The sequence below is a fragment of the Myotis brandtii genome, unplaced genomic scaffold, assembly GCF_000412655.1.
Source record: "Myotis brandtii unplaced genomic scaffold, ASM41265v1 scaffold550, whole genome shotgun sequence".
Taxonomy (NCBI): domain Eukaryota; kingdom Metazoa; phylum Chordata; class Mammalia; order Chiroptera; family Vespertilionidae; genus Myotis; species Myotis brandtii.
The window spans coordinates 3,519,077-3,539,568 of record NW_005370043.1 but is presented as its reverse complement, the minus strand read 5'-3'; the positions used below and the strand labels follow the sequence as shown (position 1 = coordinate 3,539,568).

General features: G+C 40.1%; 1 protein-coding gene across 8 annotated transcripts in view; it reads left to right on the top strand.

Annotated features, from left to right (window-relative positions):
* GBF1 (golgi brefeldin A resistant guanine nucleotide exchange factor 1) overlaps positions 1-20,492 on the top strand; it is a 125,128-nt gene that overhangs the window by 3,641 nt on the left and 100,995 nt on the right. For all 8 annotated transcript variants that reach the window (XM_005878257.2, XM_005878258.2, XM_005878256.2 and 5 more), the window contains exons 2-3: positions 3,827-3,932; positions 5,989-6,055. In XM_005878257.2, the coding sequence (XP_005878319.1) occupies positions 3,837-3,932; positions 5,989-6,055 (163 nt within the window). In that variant the 5' untranslated portion in view covers positions 3,827-3,836. The remainder of the gene's footprint in view (positions 1-3,826; positions 3,933-5,988; positions 6,056-20,492) is intronic.

The following is a 20,492-nucleotide window of genomic DNA, read 5'->3' as shown; positions in this document are numbered from 1 at the left end:
TTTACCCGATATTCTATTCCATACATAACCCTATACTGTATACTTTATGAATCAATAAAAAATTTACAGTTTTTAATTATAAACCTGTGTTTTCTGTCAAAATTACTTCTTGCGTGAATTTTGGGACACACTTTACTTCTCATGTGTAGCTGGGCACCAATCCCAGTTGAACTTGTAGTTCTCAGAGTTTTTCTACTATTGCACTTTCCTGTGTTCCAGAAGGCAGAATGACTGCCACTTTTAGATAATAACTTCATTGATAGGATACTTAGACTGGCTACTGTGGGCAGCAAGAGTGGAAAAAGACACAGCTCCTGCTTTTGAGGAGACCCACTAACTTACTAGTATACAGTAAGGATTGGAAGGATTATCCTAGCGTTTATATGCCACTTGTAATGATTGATCAGTCTGTCCCTGTGGTTCAGTGTGACAGAATAGAATGATTCTGTTGTTGGGATAAGGGTGGAGTTGAATTGGAGGAGAAGGAAAGGTTCATTTTACCCTCAGGCTGGAAGAGCTATGTAAATGTAATTGGCAGCTATTTAGCTGTTATTGTTCTTCTTTTCTGTTAGTATGTCCAATAGTGATTGTTTAATTAAGTGAAAATATAATAGTGTGGGGATTTGGAGTCCCACTTGTAGTGGAAATGATCGTGGAGGTAATGATTTGTTGCCGTTATATAAAACAGGGATTACAAACTCAAATGACTGAGTATCAAGCAGGTAAATGTAAATGAGTGAAGTGAGCCAGGTGGGAATGTATTAGGATGTAGTGGGGACTGTAGTATTCTGGAATGTGGGCATAGTATGCTAAGTTTTCTGTCTTTCAGAAGAAACTAGAACTTCAGATCATTGGGTTTGAAATTGTTGGCAACAGTTAATTTTTTGTAAACCTCTGCAGGTGGAACAAAATATGGATTCTGCCCTATGATAGTGGATGATTACCCCTGATACACAAGATGTGCAGGCCTTGTGAGACTGTGGTTCTCTTTATATAATCACACGGACTAACTTTTTATCTTGGTCCTACTCTGCCAGCTGTCACCCTTATACTTTGGATGCCCTACGTTGTTTAAGGATGAGTGAGAGAAGCCTTATTTTATTTTTCATCTCTTACCTGGCAGAAGGGACATCTTTGAACAGCTTTGGACATATCTTAGTGGCTTGTCTTGGGTATAGTTCTTGGGATAAACTCAGAATCTCCAGAGGGAGGAGGTGCCATGGTAGAGCTGAGGTACATTGGTCACCTGATTATCAGGTTTGGGAGGATTTTCCAGTCCTGTCCTGTCAGGGCACCAGTCTTTTTCCTGGTTTGACTTTCTCTTACCTCCACCCTTTGAGTAAATTTCTTGAGCCCAGTAATTGTTTACTAGTATAGTAATTCTTGGTCACTTTCATAAAGCACAACTTTATTAGTTATATAAAGTATAACTATGCAGAATAATACTATCTATTGTTTAAGGATACGTACCAATAAAGCACAACTATGGTGTATTCCTTGGCCAGCTCTGGACACCTTGTACACTCTACATCATTAGTGCTCCTCTTCGTTCCTGGGTTGATGCTCAACCACTGAGCCACACCAGCTGGGCACAACTACTTTTATAAAGAGCCTACTCATTTCAAAAATCAGTTAATTAAAATTAAAAAATAGGTAATAGGCAATATATGTATGTGACACAAAATTCAAAAGGTGCAAATTAACATACAGAAAAAAGTAAGTCTTCCTATCAACCCTGTTCTACAGTTCCCAGTTCTTTTTTCTCGAGGCAGCTGCTGTTAGCAGTTTCTTAAGAATCCTTCCAGAGACCCTGGCTGGTGTGGCTCAGTTGGTTGAGCATCGTCCCTGCACCAGAAAGTCCTCAGATTGATTCCCAGGTTGCAGGCTCAATCCCTGCAACCATTGATCAGTGCGGGAGGCAGCTGATCAATGTTTCTCTCTTATCCTCACTCTCTCTCTCTCTGTAAAGTCAATACAAATAAATTTAAAAATCCTTCCAGAGATGTAGAGCATACTCATCTTGCCTAAATAATTTGAGGAAGGAGGGATACTAGAAGTTTTATCTTTATTGATCCTTTAAATTATTTAACAACATGGATGACTCAGAAACATAATGTTTTAAGGGGAAATTGCAGAATATACAACATATTAGTTATATAAAGTATAAATATGCAGAATAATACTACCCATTGTTTAAGGATACAATGAAGTAAAAGTATAAAACAGCATAAAAAGTTTAATAAACTTCAGATTTAGAATAGTGGGACCTATGGGTGAAAGAGAGTAGGATATGATTAGGGAGGACACATAGAGACTTCAGTTGTGCAATTCTTACTCTGGATACTGACCATTATGTTACTCTTTATATCTTACTATGTGTTAAATACTGCATGTTTTTATTTTATTTTTTAAAAAATATGTTTTTATTGACTTCAGAGAGAGGAAGGGAGAGGGAGAGAAATAGAAACATCAATGATGAGAGAGAATCATTGATTGGCTGCCTCCTACACAACCCCCACTGGGGGTGGAGCCCGAAACCTGGACCATGCCCTGACTGGGAATCAAACTATGACCTCCTGGTTCATAGGTTGATGTTTAATCCACTGAACCATACCAGCTGGGCAAGACTTCATTCTTTTCTTTTAACTTGAACCTTCATTATTATTTTATTGAGTGGATAAAATAAAGAACATTGGGAAGATCTGAAGTTCCCTATATAATAAAAGGCTGATATGCAAATAGACTGAACGGTGGAACGACTGGTTGCTATGACATGCACTGACCACCAGGGGGCAGATGCTCAACTCAGGCGCTGCCCCCTGGTGGTCAGTGCGCTCCCAGAGGGGGAGCGCTGCTCAGCCAGAAGCTGGGTTCATGGTGGGGAGCACGGCAGCGGTGGCGGGAACCTCTCCTGCCTCCACAGTAGCGCTAAGGACCCCTTGGGGAGTGGGCCTAAGCTGGCAGGCGGACATCCCCTGAGGGGTCCAGGACTGCGAGAGGGCACAGGCTAGGCTGAGGGACCCCTCCCCCCCCTCCCCCCATGCATGAATGTCATGCACCGGGCTTCTAGTATCTTTAATAAACTAGCAACACAGATATTTCTGCATATCTAAAGGCCTCATAGGAGAGATTTTTTTTTATTGTTAGTATTACAGATGTCTCCCATTGCCCTCCCTCCACTGAGCCCCCACCCCACCTTTGAAGAACTTTACATGCTTGCTAGAGATTGTTGAGGAACCTTTGATAAATTTTCTGGATTGATGCTTTTTTAAAAAAATTTATTTTTAGAGAGAGAGGAAGGGAGAGGGATAGAACAATAAAAACATTGATGATAGAGAAACACCATCTATTGGCTGCCTCATGCACGCCCCCTACTTGGGATCAAGCCAGTTATTTCTTGGTTCCTGGGTTGAAGCTCAACCACTGAGCCACGCCAGCTGGGCAGGATTGATGCTTTAAAAAAAAAAAGTTTTAATTGAGTTTAGAGAGAGGAAGGCAAAGAAAGAAACATCGATGTGAGAGAGAAACATCAATTGGCTGCCTCCTGCACACCCCCCTATTGTGGATCGAGCCTGCGACACTGGCATGTGACCTGAGCAGGAATTGAACCTGCAACCTTTTTGTGCACAGGCTGACATTCAACCTACTGAGCCACACCAGCCAGGGTTGTATTGATGTGTTTTGAATTATTGTATCTTGAACTTCCAGAAATCTTGGTATTTAAAATTTAAATTATAATTCTAACCTTACCAAGTACTGATTTAAGCATGGACATGCTCTGGGTAAGCAAATATTAACTATACTTTTTTCTTAACTGTTTTGGTAGGTTTGCCAGGATGGTGGATAAGAATATTTACATCATTCAAGGGGAGATTAACATTGTGGTTGGGGCCATCAAACGGAATGCCCGATGGAGCACCCATATTCCATTGGTAAGTGGGGAATGGGCAGAAAGCTTGGTCACTGATTTGCTGTTAGGGATCTGTGCATAGTTAAAACAGTAATCAATTTTCCAGTAATAATGAGGATAGTAGGAATTCAGAGTTGTTGTTCTTTTTTTTTAAATCCTTACCAGAGGATATATTTTTTTCCCCCCAATGATTTTTTTTGGAGAGTGGAAGGGAGGGAGAGAGAGAGAGAGAGATAGAAACATCAAAGTCAGAGAGACATATCAATTGGTTGCTTCCTGAATGAGCCTCAACAGGGGCCTGGGATCGAACCTGCAACCGAGATATGTGCCCTTGACTGGGAATCAAACCTGAGACTCTCAGGTCTGAGGGCTAATGCTCTAATCACTGAGAAAAACCAGCCAGGGCTTAGAGTTGTTCTTGATATCAAGGACTTTGTGTTTTATTCCAGCTAATGTCAAATTTACAGGCTGCCTTTTTTTCTCTGGGGCCTAAAAGATGATACCATTCTTCTTCTAACTATTTTTGTAAATAACTTAAGCTAGTACTTGGGACTTCTTTAAAGTGCCTAAAAATGTCAGATTCCTTATCTTCTAGGGTTATCGCATTTATTTAATTAGTTTAGTTATTTATACGTGGAGTATGGCTTGGTGATGAAATTCTTTGAGAATTCATCAAGCTTCTATACATAGAGTAGGCCATATCTTGCCAATCAGATGAATAAGAAATTTACCTGTTATAAAGCTGGCTTTCTTTGTTGTATACATATGTTTAAGGATATTTTTTGTACAGTTGTATAAAACAATTTTTGACCACAATTGTAAAAACAGTTTAGACATTTTCAACTTGGTGTTTGGAAATTTCTCATGCTCATTTATAAAAATAGGTTGTTTTAGAAGTGAGAGTGGAATCAGGAATGTCTTTGAAATGAGCATGTGCGATTATATAATGAATATGAAGAAGAGAGAGAATAATACATATATCTTAGTCTGTTTGGGATGCTATAACAAAATACCACAAACTGGGTAGTTTATAAACAACAGAAATTTATTTCTCACAGTTCTGGAGCCTGGAAGTCTGAGATCATGATGCCAGCATGGTCATATGAGGGTCTTCTTCTGGGTCTCTTATTTCTTATTGTGTCCTCATATGGTGGAAGGAGCAAGAGAGCTGTTTTGGGACTCTGTTATAGGCCATTAATTCCATTTATGTGGGCTCTGCCCTCATGACCTACTCATCCACCTTTTAAAGACCCCCACCCCCTGATTCTATCACATTGGGCATTAGTATTTCAACATGTAAGTTACAAATATATATATTTATATATATTTATATATTTGTATTTTTTTTAATATATTTCTTTATTGATTTCAGAGAGGAAGAGAGAAGGAGAGAGAGATAGAAACATCAATGATGAGAGAGAATCATTGATCGGCTGCCTCCTGCACACCCCCTACTGGGGATTAAGCCGCAACCCGGGCATGTGCCCTTGGCCGGAATCGAATCCGGGACCCTTCAGTCCGCAGGCTGACGCTCTATCCACTGAGCCAAGCCGGCTAGGGCTATATATTTGTATTTTTAATTTCAGAGAGGAAGGGAGAGGGAGAGGGAGAGAGATAGAAACAATGATGAGAGAGAATCATTGATCAGCTGCCTCCTGGGGATCTAGCCCACAACCCAGGCATGTGCCCTGACTGGGAATCGAACTGTGACCTCCTGGTTCATAGGTCAACACTCAACTACTGCGCCATGCTGGCCGGGCAACATGTAAGTTTTGAGGGGACACCAACATTCAGACCATAGCAAATATAAAGGACCTGGCAATCTATGGTAGCTTGAGTGCTGTGGTCATGGTGTAGATTAATACTTCAGGATTTACTATTTTAGGTAAGCCCAGAGGACCTCTATGAATTAAGAGATTAAGCAACTGGAAAAATGTATACTAACTTTCTTTTCCTAAAAATAAAAACTTACTGGATTTTCTGGTTGGATTCAGAGAAAGCCCTTGATCTATCCTTTGTTTCCTTTTTCCTTTGTGTCCAACAATGATTTAAAAAATAACCGCACCTGTTTGTTGCAGGATGAAGAACGGGATCCTCTGCTGCACAGTTTCAGTCATCTGAAGGAGGTTCTAAACAGCATAACCGGTAAGTCCTCACATCTATGTAAGACTATTTATCTTGGTAAAAAAGACATGTGTTTGATTTACTGCAGGGATGGAAAAACTTTTTCTGAAAAGAACTATTGCAGGGATGGACAGACTTTTTCTGTAAAGTAAATATTTTGGGCTTTACAGGCCATAGTAACTACTCAATTCTGCCATTGGTAGCTTGGAAGCAGACATAGATAATACTTAAGTGAATGAGTGATAAATCAAATTTTCTTTAAAAAAACAGGTTGCAAGCCAGGTTTGAGTCATGGGTATAGATTGCCCCTGGTTTATTGTATTGCTGATCGTTTTCCTCGAGTTCCTAAAAGGACATCCCTCTTTAGTGGGGAATCAGCATTCATACAATTATAAGCTTCCTTCATTGTGTGAGTAATAAGTAAGTTATTTTGGTTTGAACTACTTTCTTTGTCTACCTTATGCATGCCATAAGGTAGGAAGTTTGTGGCACAAATAAAGTTTTTAATATTTGCAACAAAACCTTTCTGTTGCCCTAACTAGTTTGGCTCAGTAGACAGAGTGTCCTTCGGACTGAAGGGTCCAGGTTTGATTCCGGTCAAGGGCATGTACCTTGGTTGCAGGCCCATCCCCAGTAGCGGGTGTGCAGGAGGCAGCTGATCGATGTATCTCTATCCCTCTCCCTTCCTCTCTGTAAAAAAAAAACAAAAAACAAAAAAAAAAAATTAAAGAAAAACAAAAACCTTTCTGTTATAGAAAGTCATTGTTGCTTTTAGGGCCTTAGCTCTCTGTAATACAGATCTTTCAATCTTAGTGTGTTCCAGAATCTTTTTTTCCACCATGTTTCCCTAATGATAATAAGTTTATGTAATATTTATATGTTTAGAATTTTTCAATCCATTTTCATGTTTATTACCTTATTGAACTTTTACATAACCCTGTAGGGGAGGCATGGCATATATTGTCCCATTTTATGAATGAAGTTGAAACCCAGAGACATTTTAGGTGATTTAGCTGAGGTCACACTAATCTTAAGAGATAGAGTCAAAACTAGAATTCTGGATTCTGGCCCCTGATGCCTGGTTTAGTGCCCTGTTCTATATTGCTTCTGTTCATGCAATTAGAGGAGAATGTACACAGGAAGTGCCTTATATATGTACTAGAGGCCTGGTGCACGAATTCATGCACGGGTGTGGTCTGGCCGGCCTGTCCCAATGGGGGCCCATCAGGTAGGGCCGGCAGTGGGGAGGGGCTGTGGGCAGTTGGCCGGCTGGCCCTGCCCCAGATCAGGGTGTTGGGGGCCAATTGGGGGCTGGGCCAGCCTGAGGGGGGAGCTGATCCGGGCTGGGATCAGGCCGGTTGGCTGTCGCAATGCATGTCATAGCCACCTGTCATTCCAGTCGTTCTGGTTGTTCTGCCGTTCAGGTCGCTAGATATATACATGTGTTTTGGGTGGGGGAGGCAAGACTCAACACCTTTGGGTTTTTCAAGAGGAGTGATAAAGATATAAGGGAAAGCCTCAGATCTGTGTTACTCTTGACTGTAAAGGACTTTTGCAATGTATATCCTTGAAAAGAACTATTGCAGGGATGGACAGCTAGTAACATATCTAAGACCACAATTGAAATCATTTTTAGGCTTTTGCAAATTACATAACAATAAACAAATACATTTTCTCCTTTTATGAGGAATTTAGAAGAATATCTGGAGAAAATTTCCATTTCCTTTTTACTTTTCCTAAACATGGGCTAATGTTACCTAAGGATTCCCTACAATGTTTTCTTTAAAGGAGCAAATTCCACTTTATTGAAACTATTGGAAATGTTAGCCAAGAAGGATCAAGTATAGAGGAGGTGGTTGTTAGCTAGTGAGCAGGGTGAATGTTGCAACTAGGTAGTAGATTCTTATTTTATGGCCTGTACTGTAAGTGACTTTGATGCTTTAGAAAGAATTGACTGCCTTCACAGATTTTTCTTTCTGTCTTTTTTTTTTTTTTTTTTCACTGAACAGATAAAGCTTACATATCCCAATAAGAAAGAGTAGATATTTACCACTCTTTTTGGTGGGTAAGAGTGCAGAGTACTATCTTTCTAAGAGATGTTAAAAGGATTAAACAAGTGAATATATTTGGAAACATTTGGCCAACATTTTATAACACAGCATGGTATTGGTTGGGAACACTCTAAAATGGCAGATTGGAATAGCCTTGTAGGCCTTTTGGGCACTCTGTGGACATGAGGAGCTGAGGTGGTGCTGCTGTCCTGACAGCCACATATCCTGCTTGCGATCCAGTCCATATTCTGTACTTGTTTTCACTATCCTGACATATCCTGAGACTTCAGCTCAGAAACCATATCTGTGGTGAATGGTAAAGTCCAGGACTTGGGGTCTCTAGACCAGGGATCGCTAACCTTTCGGACCTCACAGACCACCAATGGTCCACAGACCTCCAGAACCGCTGCTCTAGACCATGTTAGAGCTACCAAAGTTCATTCTGCTGCCTAACTTTCTTACATCCTTGGGTTAGGAATCCATATTATCTGCTCTTTGATACTAATAAAACCAGAATGTGCTGAGGAGCCAATTCTGTCTGTGGTACTAGGAACATACCTGGGTGTTACCAAGCTTTCTTCCAGACGAAGACAAAAGGTGCTAGTACTTTCTAGAGGCTAACAGATGTAGCAAATTTTGAAATGATGCCAGCCAAGGTTGCCCTGTTGTTCTTGGGTTTTAGCTTATTACCTGCTTGAGAAAAATGATAGAGTGGACCCAAAGTAGGGCATTTCATGGTCTTCTGATTGGTTCTGACCCCCCACACAGTGTTGGCTTCTAGGAGCAGGTTTATGGGTGAGCTGCCTCTGTGGTCCTGGACTCTGCAATCCATGACCAATTTCTTGTTTCTTTTACTGAAACGAACAGATTTTTTTGATTGGCAGTGTCAGGAGGACTGCTTTCTTGGAAGCCTGTTAATGGTAGGAGGCTGGGAAAGGGCTTTGAACTTGGAGAGAGAAACTAAAGAGACTGCCCTTGCCATGTGACTGGAAATGGTGTACCACTTAGATTGGAGGAAGTATGGCAGGAATTTTAGGACGTCCACTCAGTTTAATTTGTGAAACTGATTTGGGCTTGGTCTCTCTCTTTTTAAAAAAAAAATATATTTTATTGCCCTAGCCGGCTTGGCTCAGTGGATAGAGCGTCGGCCTGCGGACTGAAGGGTCCCGGGTTCAATTCTGGCCGAGGGCACATGCCTGGGTTGCGGGCTCGTTCCCCAGTAGGGGGTGTGCAGGAGGCAGCCGATCAATGATTCTCTCTCATCATTGATGTTTCTATCTCTCTCTCCTTCTCCCTTCCTCTCTGAAATCAATAAAGAAATATATTTTTAAAAAATATATATATTTTATTGATTTTTTTACAGAGAGGAAGGGAGAGGGATAGAGAGTTAGAAACATCGATGAGAGAGAAACATCGATCAGCTGCCTCCTGCACACCCTCTACTGGGGATGTGTCCGCAACCAAGGTACATGCCTTTGACTGGAATCAAACCTGGGACCCTTCAGTCCGCAGGCTGACGCTCTATCCACTGAGCCAAACCGGTTAGGGCAGGGCTTGATCTCCTTTTACAAGAAGGCTTTCTATTTGCATTTTCCTCCCTAGGTTTTCTGTTGTTTAAGAATATCACTGTTGGTGCCCAGCTGGTATGGCTCAATTGTTGAGTGTCCACCTATGAACCAGGAGGTCACAGTTCGATTCCCGGTCTGGGCGCATGCATGGTTTGCAGGCTTGATCCCTAGTGGGGAGCATGCAGGAGGCAGCCAATCAATGATTCTCTCTCATCATTGATATTTCTCTCTCTCTCTCTCTCTCTCTCTCTCTCTCTCTCTCTCTCTCTCTCTCTCTCTCTCTCTCTCTCTCTCTCTCTCTCTCTCTCTCCTTCTCCCTCTCTGAAATCATTAAAAAAAATATTTTAAAGAAAAGAATATCACTGTTGGAAATAGGTGGTTCATTGGACATCGTCAATAAACCAAAATGATTTGTTTTCTTTTTGTAAATGGTCAGAGGATAATTTATATATATAAGCACTATCTACTCCTCCAGGAGTATTAGCATTTTGAAGGAAATAAGTCCATTGTCTCTAGTAAGGTTGGTTAAGGTTGGCTAAGTCCATACCTATTATTCTTACAGATATGTAACTCTGGACCACATTTATAGTCAGTATTTGCCCAAATTGCCTGACAATTTCATGTTTTCTAACATTTAGAGTAATAGAATATTCTAATACCAAATCTAAAGATAAGGTTGCACTTGGAAGACACAGAGTACCTAAGAACAAAGTTTGCATATTTCTACTTTAGATAAGCCTTGGCTCACCATCAGTGAGACTTGACTGCTGCCACTTTTAGGAATCCTTTTAGGATGTTATTCTGAAGAAGATGTGTGATTGCCAGGGGTGTTGAAGGGGTGTGGGGAATGACTACTAATGGGGACAAGTTTCTTTTTGGGTGTTTAAAATGTTCCGGAATTAGATAGTGGTGATGGTTATATCACTCTGTGAATATATTAAAAACTATTGAATTGTATAATTTGAAAGGATGAAAATTTTAAAATATATATTTTTTACGGATTTCAGAGAGGAAGGGAGAGAGATAGATAGAAACATCAATGATGAGAAGCATTGATTGGCTGCCTTTTGCACGCCCCCTACTGGAGGGGATCAAGCCCGCAACCTGGGCATGTGCCCTTGGCCGGAATCGAACCTGGGACCCTTTATTTTATTTTATTTTTTAAAAATATGTTTTTATTTATTTCAGAGAGGAATGGGGAGAGAGAGAGAGAGAGAGAGATAGAAACATCAGTAACGAGAGAGAATCATTGATCGCTGCCTCCTGGGGATCGAGCCCGCAACCTGGGCATGTGCCCTTGACTGAAATAAAACCTGGGACCCGTCAGTCCGCAGGCCGATGCTTTATCCACTGAGCCAAACCAGCTAGTGCTAAAAGGGTGAATTTTATGGAATATGAATTATATCTTAATTTTTAAAAATCAGCAAATGTAGATTGGAAAAGTGATGGGGTTTACCAGTTCTTTCTCTGGGCTCAGAGCTGTGGAGGGAAGCCTCTGACTGTATTTGATGCTGTGCTTTGAACCCGTTGTCCAGCAAAGGCAGAAAAAGGCTCTCTGTTCAGCCTTCTAGCCCAGTTTGTCCTTTTATGTCTTTCTCATTAACTCCAGAAGCACATGGCTTTTATATTTAAATTTATTCAAGCTGTAATCTTTGACATTTGAGTTAGCTTTTAGTACAGTTTTGCATTTATAGTAATATATATTATGTATTTTCTCTATCCCCAAAGAATCCGTTTTAATCTTTTCCGGATGCAAATTTCAGTATTTCTTGTTCCATCTTCTCTCTCTTGCTCTCTTTCCCCTCCCCCAACAGAGTGTGTTTGATCAGGTGTGGCAGGAATATCCACTGTCAAGCTGCGCCCTTTATATTAGTCAATATTTTCTTTCTCCCCCCTCCCTGTCTGTCTGCCCCTTTGGGCTTTCCCAGTTGATTTATAATTTTGGAATTCTCATCGGAGTCTGTAATACAGTTTGTTCATTATTTAACCAAAACCTGTTTAATGAGCAGAGAGAGGCAATGTAAATGTTAGGCATGTTGCAGTGATGTACCTTTGTGCTTCTCAAAGCGGTGGGTAGTTAACTCTGTGCTGCCTGCCGGGCTGGGGTGTCCTGGCCTTAGGGGCAGAAGGACCACTGCCTCTCCCTTACGTCTACCTAAGCCCTGGCATAGGTTTAGATTCCAAAGACCCATTTCCTTTTATCCTTCTAGAAATCTTGTGGGGGTTCTTGCACATTAGTGATATCTTCAGTCTCATAGGTAGACTGTGGAAAGATCTGTGGCATGGGCTAGGGCAGTGGTCGGCAAACTGCGGCTCGTGAGCCACATGCGGCTCTTTGGCCCCTTGATTGTGGCTCTTCCACAAAATACTGACTTCTGCGCATGGGCCACGAAGTTTCAATCGCACTGTACATGCGTGCCCGCACGTGGTATTTTGTGGAAGAGCCACACTCAAGGGGCCAAAGAGCCGCATGTGGCTTGCGAGCCGCAGTTTGCCGACCACTGGGCTAGGGGATGGAAGGGAAAGTGAAATATCAGGACTTGAAATATACTGTACTTGATATTGTTCTTGGTTTTAGATCTGAAGAGAGTAGATGATTTAGAAGAATTCTTCTAGCTGACATAGTCTGTGGTCGTTGATCTATTTGTTCCCAGACTAGACAAGTGTTTGTAAGCCTTAGTACCCTTCATCCACTGAGCTTCATGGAAAGGGCTCTAGTCAGTTGTGATTTGTGGTGTTTGGCTGTGGTCTTTTGCCTCCAGATTTAGGGTGCTTTTGTCCTTGGTTTTTAAACTTAGATAATTACAAAGAAATTCTTTTAAAAATAATTTAGCTTTAAAGCAGAGAGAGAGGAACAGTCTAAAAGGTCTAAAAGTCTAAACAGTCTAATAGTCATACCAGATTTTGCTCTTACGGAATCATCTCTTAATGACTTTAAAGCCTTCAAAGACTTCAGGGCCAGGGCTTGAGGAAGACTTCTTCTTTTTTTTTTAAAATGTATTTTTATTGATTTCAGAGATGAAGGGAGAGGGAGAGAGAGATAGAAACATCAATGATGAGAGAGAATCATTAATCGGCTGCCTCCTGCACGCCCCACACTGGGGATTGAGCCCACAACCCGGGCATGTGCCCTGACTGGGAATCGAACCGTGACCTCCTGGTTCATAGGTGGATGCTCAACCACTGAGCTACTCTGGCCGGGCAAGAGGAAGACTTCTTAGTGGTGTGTATGTCGGGGGTGGTGGGGGTAGTGAGTTTGCCTTTGGAGATTTAATGCCAGGCATTTTTAATTTCGAGGGCCTCTGAAGAATGAGGGTATTCAGTATAAGACTAAGGTAGTCTTGAGGTTCAGTGTAAGCATGTATAGTAACTATGAAGCTGCTTTAGCTTCTTGGTCTTGTTCTTTCTGGGATTCACCAAGATTTGGATACCTTCTCTGTATGGTTTATTAAATTGCTTCTAATCAATACTGTTAGATTATCTGTTATGTGCTAGGCAGTTTGCTTAGGCACTTAGCCATTGGGTCTGTCATGGTATACAGACAGGCAAACTTTCTTCCTGCCCTAATAACCGCTGGTTTACAAGATTAGTGGCTTTAGCTGACCATGCCATGGCTAACCTTTGTGTCCTCTACTCTATGCCATATGGTTCCCTATCAGGCATGGAATGCATGATAGTGAATGAGAGCAATCTGTTGCCATCTTTTTATTCTCACTCTTTCCTTTGTTAACAAAACAAGCCAAAGAAATGAACAAAAATGATAGCTTATACATTTGCTAATTTGACTTTCTCATGTAAAGCCAAAGTTTAGATATTGCCAGAGTTTAGATAGTGTCAAAGATATAGAATAATTCTGAGGAATATGCTATTTCTTTACTGAGCTTACCTGGACTGCAAAAAATGGTGTACTTGAGTTTAAGAGGGAGAATCAGGTGCCTGGAGAAAGTAGATATATCAGAAATTTATTTAAATGTAGTTTATCCTGGACAAACACACCTGTAGGGTACTGTCTGTCTTAAACTTTGTGAATTAGGTTTCTGAGCTAGGAGGTTTGAATCCATGTAACCTCCAGAGGTTTGCAGGGAACATTTAAACAGAATCTGTAAGCCAACCTTTAGGAGGAACTAAAACTGAACATTTGTCTGGCCTAGGCCTCTTAGAAATAGACTTTTAAGTAGAAGTGAAACTGTCCAAGGATGCCTCAAACCTCAATTTTAATGTTTCAATTGGAAGATGGGGAGGTATAGGGAAAAGACATTTTAGTAGTCACTGTCAGGAAAAAGATTAAGTTAAGGGCACATTATTTGAAAAAGAAAAAAGAAAAGATTTTGCTAGTGTCATCATCTCCCATACTGATTGAATGCAAAGCATACTTTTGTTTTTGTTTTTGTTTTGGTAGGGGCTTATGGTTTCGGGAGTAGTAGAGTAAACAATATATCACTATTAATCAGCATGAGAAGAAAGTTGAATAAGTCATTAGCTTTGTCCCACTTGGAGTTGAACTTGTGAATTGTTCAAGGCTTGACTAAATGGAGGCTAAAAGACCAAGTGTAATAAAATTTGGCAGACAAATTAATGTAATGGGATGAGTGTTGGAAGAGGCAAGGTTGGACACACTTATATAAGTATCTGTTTCCAGTGCCCTTTTTGACTTTCTTGTTCTACAATAAAATATAAGACTATATTAGTTTGGAGATTATTGTGTCAAACTGACTTTGGTACCTTAGAGTCTTGGTAGCTTGATTGGCCTCAGACTTATGGGCATTTCAGCATAGTTAGAGAAAATAAAAATACCATGATTCCTCCTCATTCCCCCCCCCCCCCCGAATATTCATATAAATAAGGTAGCTCCAAGAGGCCTGTATTTAGATAACTTTACTTTGTTATTTCTTTTTACTGGGGCCCTTCCCCAACTGATCTGAACCCTCTTCACATGACATTTCTAAAGCAAGTTCTTCCAAACATTTATTTGTCCTTGAGGTTAGAAAATGAAGACTTTCTTGAGAAGAAGCAGTTCTGTATAGTCTGGTTTCTTAATGGGTCCAGCTCTCCTTTTTTTTCTCTTTCTAATAGTCAAACATAGTTAGCCATCAGAACTAGTCTGCTGGCACATTTTCTACTACATGTATCTGAAAGGGGGTTGTCAAAAAAAAAAAAAGGAGTATTCTTTTTTTTTTTTTTTAAATATATATTTTATTGATTTTTTACAGAGAGGAAGGGAGAGGGATAGAGAGTTAGAAACATCGATGAGAGAGAAACATCGATCAGCTGCCTCCTGCACACCCCCTACTGGGGATGTGCCCGCAACCAAGGTACATGCCCTTGACCGGAATCGAACCTGGGACCCTTGAGTCTGCAGGCCGACGCTCTATCCACTGAGCCAAACCGGTTAGGGCAGGAGTATTCTTAATATCTTGTCTCTCAAAGGCAGAGGCAAAGGAACCTAATTTCTAATAGAGGTTATAGGTGGTATGATAGTGTGGTTTGTGGTGGGTGTCATAGTTGCTGGTATTGCTCTCACTGCCATTGTCCTATTTAGCACTGCCACCTATTAAAAGGCCTGAAATTATTCTCTGTTTATGTGCCCAATTTGCTATGACAGCAGTCAGATGAGTAAAAGGAGGAAAAGCCAGCTGCTGCTTTGTTTTTAACAAGGAGGCAGGCAGAGTCCCTTTCTTCTTTCCACTCACTCAAACTCAGGACAAGTGCCAAGAGGGTTTCAGAAGAAGCCAAATGTTTGAAATTCAATGTGCAGTTTTGATTAGGAGAGATAATAAAGAGTTATTTGTATCAGCCTGGCCCCCTCTAACCACCTCTTTATGCTCATAGTTACTTAATTGGTTACCTCAATTTCTAAACAAATTTTTGTTGTTGTTAATCCTCACTCAAGGATATTTTTTCCATTGATTTTTAGAGAGAGTGAAAGGGAAGGGGAGAGAGAGAGAGAAACATCAATGTAAGAGAGAGGATCAAACTGCAACCCAGGTATGTGTCCTTGACTGGGAATCAAGCCCATGACCCTTTAGTCCATAGGCCAATGCTCTAACCACTGAGAAAACTGGCCAGGGCCTCAATTTCTAAAGTGATATTGAATATGTTTAGGGAAAGGGTGAGTACATTTGTCTTTCCTGGCACCCATTAAAAGATAGAGCCGGGTATACAGCAACATGGAGATTATATCATTTCAGTTTAGATCACTTCATTAAAAAAGGGTGGTAAATGGAGGGCAGTAACTAATTTAAGCTCTCCCGTTTGCTTCTGGAAACTAGGTGATAAGATGCTCCTTACCAGTTTTAAGGTCTTTGTTTCTTTACTTTGGTCTGGAGAGATTAAGTTAAGGGCACATTATTTGAAAAAGAAAAAAGGACTTAGATGGACAAGAAGTCCTGTCTGCCTGTTGGCTGGCTTCTCATTGCATGCCTCTTCTGTAACACCAGCCTTCTGTTACCACTGATACTACTGTAGGTTGAGTTGTGAAGGGCTGCCACATGTGCACACATCACAACTGACCTTTCCTTGTTTCATGCTTATTGAGCAATTACTTGCCCGTTTGTGGAACTCACATTATTGCCTTGGATTTTTGGCCCAGTGTGAAGTGGAGGCATCCAGGAAGTAGCCTGATAGACTGTACATCAGAGGGCAATAAATTGGCATTTGATTTGATGGAAAGGGAGGACCAGATGTGGTGTGGGAGCAAGGGTTTTTCTGCAGTCAGCCATGCAGCTTGCTTCCAGGTGTCCTGGAAAGCAGCTTGGGAACTGGAGGCTAAGGGTAGTTGGGGACATTAATTGTAGAGGAACAGGATCAAAAAAACTTCAATGTCATATACCCTGAATTGGGAAAAATCCTCTAAAAGTAGAAGGACAAATAAAATTTCCCTGACATTAATAGGAATTTTTCTACTGATTATTCTTACTTATCAAATAAAGTAAGTTATTAATTGGCAGAAAAAATATAAAACTTGGGAGACCCTTGACAAAGGGTTGCAGACTAAGAAAGCCTTATCCCACATGAGCATTTTCATGAAGGTTCATTTTTCTTTATGGGCAAACCCATGCTTAAGAAAACTGGCTCCAAATTGTTGATAATGTAAGAGCTAAGATATTATTATGACTGCCCTACCATTGGCTATAAGTTGTATCTTACAGCCTGCAAGTTGCATTCTATTAGTGGATTGCAATATCATTTTAAAGGGTTGCACAGCATTTTTCCTCAAATTTTTGTTATGAAAAATTTCAAATAAACCAAAAATTGAAATAATATTCCACAGGACCAAAGGGTTTCGGGTTTGATTTCAGGTCAAGGGCATGTACCTTGGTTGCAGATTCCCCCACCCCAGTAGGGACGTGTGTGGGAGGCAAGTAGTTGATGTGTCTCTTTTACATCAATGTTTCTCTCCCTTTCTCTACCTCCTCCCTCCCTCCATTCCACTCTCTCTAGAAATCAATAGACAAAATATCCTCAGGTGAGGATTAAAAAAAATTTTCCCATTTGTCCCCACATTTCCTTTTATAGCTGTAGTTGGTTTTATAAACCAATATTCAAGCAAAGTTCTCATTTCATTAGGTAGTAATATCTCTTTAGACTTTTAAAATCCACACAGTTTTCTCCACCCCTGTTTTTCCCCTCTTGGTATTGACTTTTTTAAGAGACCAGGGCATTTATTTTTAGAATGTTCTATATTCTGGATTTGTCTTTGTCATTGTGTTGTCATTTTACTTGTTTCTCTAGCCCATATATTTTCTGTATTCTAGAATTTAGGATTAAAGGCTTAATTTGATTCAGGTTAAACTTCATTAGGTGATACTGTGTACTTCATATTATATCACCACAGGAGGTACATACAGTCAGGTTGTCCCCACTATTGGTGGTGTTAAGTTTGACTTCTTGCTTCTAGTGGTGACTGCTGTATTTTCTCATTGTAAAATAAATTTATTTTTCTCTTTGCAATTAGTAAGGAATCTGTGAAGTAATAATTTGGCACATTCTGAATACCTTGTTCTCTAATATGCTTTTTAAAAAATATATATTTTTTTATTGATTTCAGAGAGGAAGGGAGAGGGAGAGAGAAATAGAAACATCAATGATGAGAGAGAATCATTGATCAGCTGCTTCCTGTACGCCCCCTACTAGGGATGGAGCCCGCAACCCAGAATCAAACCATGATCTCCTGGTTCATAGGTTGATGCTCGACAACTGAGCACACAAGCCGGCTATTCTTTTACCTAATGATCATCCACTGATGAATTTTTTGCCAGAATCATTTATTTAAGTAGAGGTTGTAGAATGATGACTTTCTAATTGACATTCTTTCTACATTTATTAGCTGGCACTCTTTGTAAAGAATTATTTCCTTCATATACTGGAGGATGAATCACAGTTTCTTGTAAAAAGGTAGGGGAAATGCTTGATTCTTTCCCTTTTATTGCCAATTTTCAAAGTAAAGACCACTAATGTCCGTAAATGAGGTGTTCCTCCTTTGTGAATATTTATTCAGTGTTTTATAATTAGTTACATTTATGATTATTTTTGGTGATCATTAATTCCAAGTTTGGCCAGTGAGAGCCCCTTCGGTCCTTTGATATGACCCCTTTGAGCACTTCCTTGCTTTCTAGTACAAGTTATAGGCATTAAGGGAGGAGAATAAAGAGATAGAATCGAAAGTATTAGTGCGTCATACATAATAAGGATAAGTATTGTTTTGGGAAATTTTTGTTTCAATTAGAAACATGTATATGTTCTGGGTTACAGTGTAAACTGTATTTCTTTCTGTAGGTCATGGTAAAAAAAAAAAGTTTGAAAGTCCTGGTAGAGAGAGTTTGTAATTTATTCCTGTTCCAGCTCTGGTTTGAATCTGTCTCTCTGCAATGTTATTTATTAGGCAAGGAGTCAAAGAGGGTGTTGAGTCAGAGGGCCTCTTCCACTATATTCTTGCATTCTGCAAAGGACTCTGTGAAGGTGCTTTAGCCCCCTTGACCTTTGGGAACCAGTGGACTATTATACATATCTGGATTTCATACCTATCAACTTTGATTTCAGTAAAGCAGTTTTTTCTCTCTAATCATTTATTTATTTAGAGATTTACTATTACATATTATTTCATCCCCCACCCCCACCTTTATTTTGATATAATTGACAAGTAACATTGTGTTAGTTTAAGGTATACAGTGTGGGAAAAAAAAGGTATACAGTGTGATGATTTGATATGTGTATATATTGAGAAATGATGACTATAATAAGATTAGTTAACACATTCTTCACCTAAACATAATTGCAATTGTGTGTGTGTGTGTGTGTGTGTGTGTGTGTGTGTGTGTCTATGGCAAGGGGGGTGAGAACATTTAAGATCTACTCTCTTGCCCTATCTGGTTTGGCTCAATGGATAGAGCGTCGGCCTGCGGACTGAAGGGTCCCAAGTTTGATTCCGGTCAAGGGCACATGCCCAGGTTGCGGGCTCCATCCCCAGTAGGGAGTGTGCAGGAAGCAGCCAATCAATGATTCTCTCTCATCATTGATGTTTCTATCTCTCTCTCCCTCTCCCTTCCTCTCTGAAATCAATAAAAAATATATACATATTTAAAAAAAGGATCTACTCTCTTAGCAACTTTCAAGTATATAATACAGTATATATTGTTTAGTTACCATGCTGTACTAGTATACGAGACCCCACAACTTTTTTGTCTTATAACTGGAAGTTTATACCCTTTGATTAACATCTCCCCATTTTCCCTACCACTGAGCCCCTTGGCAATTACCTTTCTACTCTATGTTTCTATAAATTTGATTATTTTAAGATTCTACATGTGAGATCATACATTATTAGTCTTTCTCTGTCTTATTTTACTTAGCACAATATTCTCAAGGTCCATCCATGTTGTTGCAAATGGCAGAATTTCCTTCTAATTTATGGCTGAAACAATTCTATTTATATGGTTGTTTCTCTGTGTATGAATCCAGCTTTTGCAAGGCAGAAATTAGTTTGAGACCAGTTGAGTCATAACAATCCTGGAGAACGTTATATCCTTCCTTAAGGAAAAAAGGATTGGGGATGTAATTGTGACTGATTAATCACTTTGCATCTTGTACCTTAACACTTTTATGTAAGCTGATTGTTCAGTGATAAGGGGATAGCACATCATGATCGCCCTGCCTGCTGGTCGCCCCACAGATCGGCCCTGATCGCCGGCCAGGCCTAGGACCCAACCCTATATATTGGGAACAGTCTCTTAGATTTAAAAATTAAAACCTGGCAAGGCTACTCTAATACTGAAAAAACAGGATGATGCAGCAATGACATGCATGGACTCTGGCTTGCACAGTGTGTGACAAAGCGAATTACTTAACTTCTCTCTGCTTTAGTTTTTCCACCTATAAGATGGGGAAAATGGTACTACTGCCTCAGAAGGATCATGTTATATACTACTTTTTATAATCAGGGCAAAAATAATGTAGCTGCAAGATGCCTTTCACCTGTATGAAAAGTATGGTCACTGGTGCATGCAGTGTCCCAGATTGTGAGGGCACCGGCTGGGCTGAGGGACCCGCCCCCATGCATGAATTTTGTGCACTGGGCCTCTAGTTTTCTATAGTTCTAATACTCCCAGTTCAAAAAACAATATGAGTATTTTTTAGTAACAACCCATTGTCTTTAGCCCAAGGGCCTCATTAAGGAAAGAAGTATCAAAACCCATGTAACTTTGAATAGGATTTGGCTTCAAATTAGTTGAACATTCCATCATATATTACCTTTTGAATCTCAGAGAAAGCACCCATATTTATTTATTTATTTATTTATTATTTTTTAATAATTCTTTATTGTTGAAAGTATTACATATGTCC